The sequence below is a fragment of the Clupea harengus genome, chromosome 14 (genome assembly GCF_900700415.2).
Source record: "Clupea harengus chromosome 14, Ch_v2.0.2, whole genome shotgun sequence".
NCBI classification, from domain to species: Eukaryota; Metazoa; Chordata; class Actinopteri; order Clupeiformes; family Clupeidae; genus Clupea; species Clupea harengus.
Genome location: NC_045165.1, coordinates 999818 through 1004817, shown reverse-complemented (window position 1 = coordinate 1004817; position 5000 = coordinate 999818). Strand labels below are relative to the sequence as shown.

The following is a 5000-nucleotide window of genomic DNA, read 5'->3' as shown; positions in this document are numbered from 1 at the left end:
TCTTTGAAACCAAATAACCTCATATTCTCTTTTGTCGATATCCAAAAAAATATTACAGCAAACGTGGCATGATCTGTGATTTACCTAATTTAGATATGTAGTTAGACTTAAACAGAACCATGCTAATTTATAAAACTCGTCAAAAAAAGTTTGGAAATTTGTGTTTGGTCGATTATTTCTCCGTTGTTACAATGCTAATCGGAATTGTATGTTATGTCGTTGGAAAGCCTGTTTATTTGCCTTTACAATGATGTCCAGCTTGTAAGGATCATGCATTTGTGGGATGAGCAGCACAGCTGATTATATGGGTAGCGCCCAAGCGAAATGTGCCAAAATTCTCCTATTGGTATTCACTCGTTTTGAGTTGTTTGGTGGATTGGATGATTGAACGCTCGATCAGTAACAAGGAACAAACAAGACATATTGGCAATTTGACACTTTATTCATTTATCACACCATCAGGGAGAGAATGGAATGGCCTGCCATGAGTCCAGACCTCAACCCAGTTGAACACTTGTGGGATTAGCTTGGGTGCTGTACGTGTTAGAGTGACCAACACAACCACGATGGCTGACCTGCAACGACTCCTGGTTGAGGAATGGAATGCCATCCCACAGCAACGTGTGACCAGGTTGGTGACCAGCATGAGGAGGATGTGCCAGGCTGTTGTGGCTCCGTGTGGATCTTCCTCCTGCGTCGTTTACACGGAGTCTAGTTTGCCTGAATCCGGAGAGAAATGTCTCGGATCGACCTTTCGTCTACACGAACAAGGCGGATCCGCACACTGAATCCGCACTCGGGGTCCAAAGTGTGTAGATTCGAATCTGTCCGCGGATTGGTGTTCGTCTGCACGCGGATCCGCAACCCTTTCTAATCTGATGATGTCGTTGCCCCACATGATCACAACCTCAGGCTGAACCCTTATTAACCCCACTGCGTCACTTCATAACAGCAACAACATAAACTAAATGTATATGACGTGGCGCCTTTTTCGTGACTCACATTTTTCTACTGTGCTTAGTTGTTTGTATTGGGATAGTGTGCTGCTCTACCTACATGTGGATAGTTTTTTGTGGTCTTACTTAGCCAGTTGGACATAATTTTTTAGACCAGCCAGAACAACAGACACGACCGGCATTATTTAATAACTGAATGGTTGCCATGGCGCAGCGAGTGTGGCAGCCTGTTTTAGCAGCTCTCCAGCTTCAAAAATGAAATACAAAATATCTTCCTATTACCTTGCTGCTATTACACGTGAATTTCCCTAACGGGATTAATACAAGTGTATCTATCTAAATCGAGGTTGTTAGGAAAGGGATGACATTAACAAGCCACACTTTAATCTATCACTGTTTAATCTATTTGCATCAGACCATTTTACAAAAGCGGTTTTTAAAAGTGTCAGCAATAGCCTATATGAGCAAATCTGACGTGAAAAAGATTTGTATTGTAGACAAAGTTTCAAAACGGTCTATAATAAAGATGAATGTTACGTTAGCTCTAGTCCTGTCAGACAACCATAGCGATAGCTACTAGCTAGCGTTAACGTTACTTCAGAGGTAGCCTACGTGAAGGACAAAGCCCTCAACAATAGCCTACATTTGTTGTTAGTAATAAAACCATGAAATTGGAAGCAATTGTAAACCAAGAAACATCCAGGATCCACAGCACTTGCATTGTGGTCTCTCGTGCTCAAGCTCAGCATCTCCATAAAGCACAGGCATTTAAACAACTCAGACATGTCATGTTGCACATTGCTTTGTTGCACTGTTCTAAACTCTTTATTATCAATACAAAATAGAATTATTTTTCGCTTAACCTACAGTCTGCTCTGACCACTGATTTTATTAACCACCATGTGTTACTGTGCAGATTAAATGTAGGCTATGCGGCTAGGATAAACGTTGCTAGTTAGATCTCGACTCCTGTCTTCTGTCACTTTATACGAATGCTCCCGTCTTCTTCTCCGTTTTCTTCAGTTGTCTGTAGCACCGTTAAAGCGCCACCAACAGGCCTGGGAGATGTTCTACAGCGGATTCAATCCAATCCGCTGGGTTCATGTAGATGCAAATTTGTCTCGACACTGCTCCGTGTAGACGCGATAAAAAAGAGGATCCGTGTCAAAACTGAATCCGGGTTCAGGCAATCCAGGCTCCGTGTAAACGAGGGCTCCTGATGGTGTATTAAATGAATAAAGTGTAAATTGCCAACATGTCTTGTTTGTTCCTTGTTCCTACTGATCGAGAGTTCAATCATCCAATCCACCAAACAACTCAAACGAAGAGTGAATACCAACATGAGAATAAACTGTTTAGCATTGGCAGAGAATTTGGGCACATTTTGCCTGGGCGCTGCCCACATAAACAGCTGTGCTGCTCATCCCACAAATGCATGCTCAACAACAAGTTGGACATCATTGTAAAGGAAAATAAACAGGCTTTCCAAAGATATAAAATACAATGCCATTTAGCATTGTAACAACTGAGAAATAATCGACCAAACACAAATTTCCAAACTTTTTCCAAAGTTAATATGTAGTTAGGGACCAGACAGACTTAAACAGAAGTATGCACGCACGCACGCGCACACACACACACACACACACACACACAGACACACACAGAGAACAAATAAATAAAGTTAAGACAGCCTGATTGATGCAAGAAGCGGATGTTTAATGCATTTTCATCCATCTGCGTTTGAACCCTGCTGGCTACAAGGACCCGCTACAAACCATCCAGTAACACAACAACGACAGGAGAGGAATACTGTACAACACAAGCGCTTAAAAATATATATACTCTTTTCATAATCTCAACCATATCTGTACAAATGTGTTTTTAAAAATATTTACAGGTACACAAACTTCATAGGAAAGTACAGGACACCGGGAGAGAGGAAGTGCTTAGGGGGGCGGGGTCCATCAAGAGAGGGGGAGGGGTCATGGGGCTGGAGGAGGAGTCAGGCCAGCAGTGGTCAGAGGTCTCTGGGATGATGCGGTGACACCTCAGCAGTGGCTAACGGAGACAGACCAACCCCAACCCAAGCCCCTGCTCAGGGTCCAAGACATGGGATGGGAGAGGAGACGGACGCAGGGTTGGCATGGAGATGAGAGGATGTGATGACGTTTAGCGTCGGGATGCAGGGTTGGCATGGAGATCAGAGGATGTGATGACGTTTAGCGTCGGGATGCAGGGTTGGCATGGAGATGAGAGGATGTGATGGCGTTTAGCGTCGGGATGCAGGGTTGCCATGGAGATGAGAGGATGTGATGAGGTTTAGCGTCGGGATGCAGGGTTGGCATGGAGATGAGAGGATGGGATGCAGGGTTGGCATGGAGACGAGATGAGAGGATGTGATGAGGTTTAGCGTCGGGATGCAGGGCCGGCCAAGAGGCCCAGGATGGAGGAGAGACACTGAAGCTTCTCCTTCACCACCTCCGGCAACTTCTCATTCTCCTGATACCTGACACACAGCAAAGAGACAGACGGGTCACACACACACACACACACACACACAGCAGAGAGACAGACGGGTCACACACACATCATACAGAGACAGACGGGTCACACACCGCAGAGACAGAGACGGGTCACACACACAGCAGAGAGACAGATGTGTCACACACACACACACACACACACACACACACACACACACACACACACACAGCACATCAGAGAGACAGACAGGTTACACACACACACACAGCAGAGAGACAGACAGGTCACACACACACACACACACACACACACACACACACGGCAGAGAGACAGACGGGTCAAACAATGACTGCCCCACGCCTGAGTGGCAGGAAGTAGGCCTATGGGTTGCTATGGGCTGCTATGCTAGGCCTATGGGTGCTATGCTAGGCCTATGGGTTGCTATGGGCTGCTATGCTAGGCCTATGGGTTGCTATGGGCTGCTATGCTATGACTATGGGTTGCTATGGGCTGCTATGCTAGGCCTATGGGTTGCTATGGGCTGCTATGGGCTGCTATGGGTTGCTATGGGCTGCTATGCTAGGCCTATGGGTTGCTATGGGCTGCTATACTAGGCCTATGGGTGCTATGCTAGGCCTATGGGCTGCTATACTAGGCCTATGGGTTGCTATGGGCTGCAATGCTAGGCCTATGGGTTGCTATGGGCTGCTATGCTAGGCCTATGGGTTGCTATGGGCTGCTATGCTAGGCCTATGGGTTGTTATGGGCTGCTATGCTAGGCCTATGGGTGCTATGCTAGGCCTATGGGTTGCTATGGGCTGCTATGCTAGGCCTATGGGTTGCTATGGGCTGCTATGCTATGACTATGGGTTGCTATGGGCTGCTATGCTAGGCCTATGGGCTGCTATGGGCTGCTATGGGCTGCTATGGGCTGCTATGGGCTGCTATGGGCTGCTATGGGCTGCTATGGGCTGCTATGGGCTGCTATGCTAGGACTATGGGCTGCTATGGGCTGCTATGGGCTGCTATGGGCTGCTATGGGCTGCTATGCTAGGACTATGGGCTGCTATGGGCTGCTATGGGTTGCTATGGGCTGCTATGCTAGGCCTATGGGTTGCTATGGGCTGCTATGGGCTGCTATGCTAGGCCTATGGGTTGCTATGGGTTGCTATGGGCTGCTATGCTAGGCCTATGGGTTGCTATGGGCTGCTATGCTAGGCCTATGGGTTGCTATGGGCTGCTATGGGTTGCTATGCATCAAACACATCTCAAGTCCATGGTTGGTTTTCTCCAAACTTGGTTTTCTGTTAAGATGATGATACTGGATTGGCTCCTCCAATAACCAACATCAACTGGTTCATTTGCATTCATCCAATAACCAACATTAACCGTTTTATTTTTGCATTCATCCAGTAACACATTTAATTTCTTTTGCAACATTAGCCTGATTAGATTTAGTAAAAATGGCACGGTGTGTGTGTGTGTGTTTGTGCGTTAACATGTGTGTGTATACGTGTGTGTGTAAATGTGTCTCTCTGTGTGTGTGTGTGTGTGTGT

General features: G+C 46.4%; 1 protein-coding gene across 1 annotated transcript in view; it reads right to left on the bottom strand.

Moving 5' to 3' along the window:
• Positions 1–2654: 2654 nt before the first annotated feature.
• Positions 2655–5000, bottom strand: part of plk4 (polo-like kinase 4 (Drosophila)) — a 16672-nt gene continuing 14326 nt past the window's right edge. The window contains 1 exon segment of the mRNA XM_031580391.2: positions 2655–3465. Within this exon segment, the coding sequence (XP_031436251.2) occupies positions 3366–3465 (100 nt within the window). The 3' untranslated portion in view covers positions 2655–3365.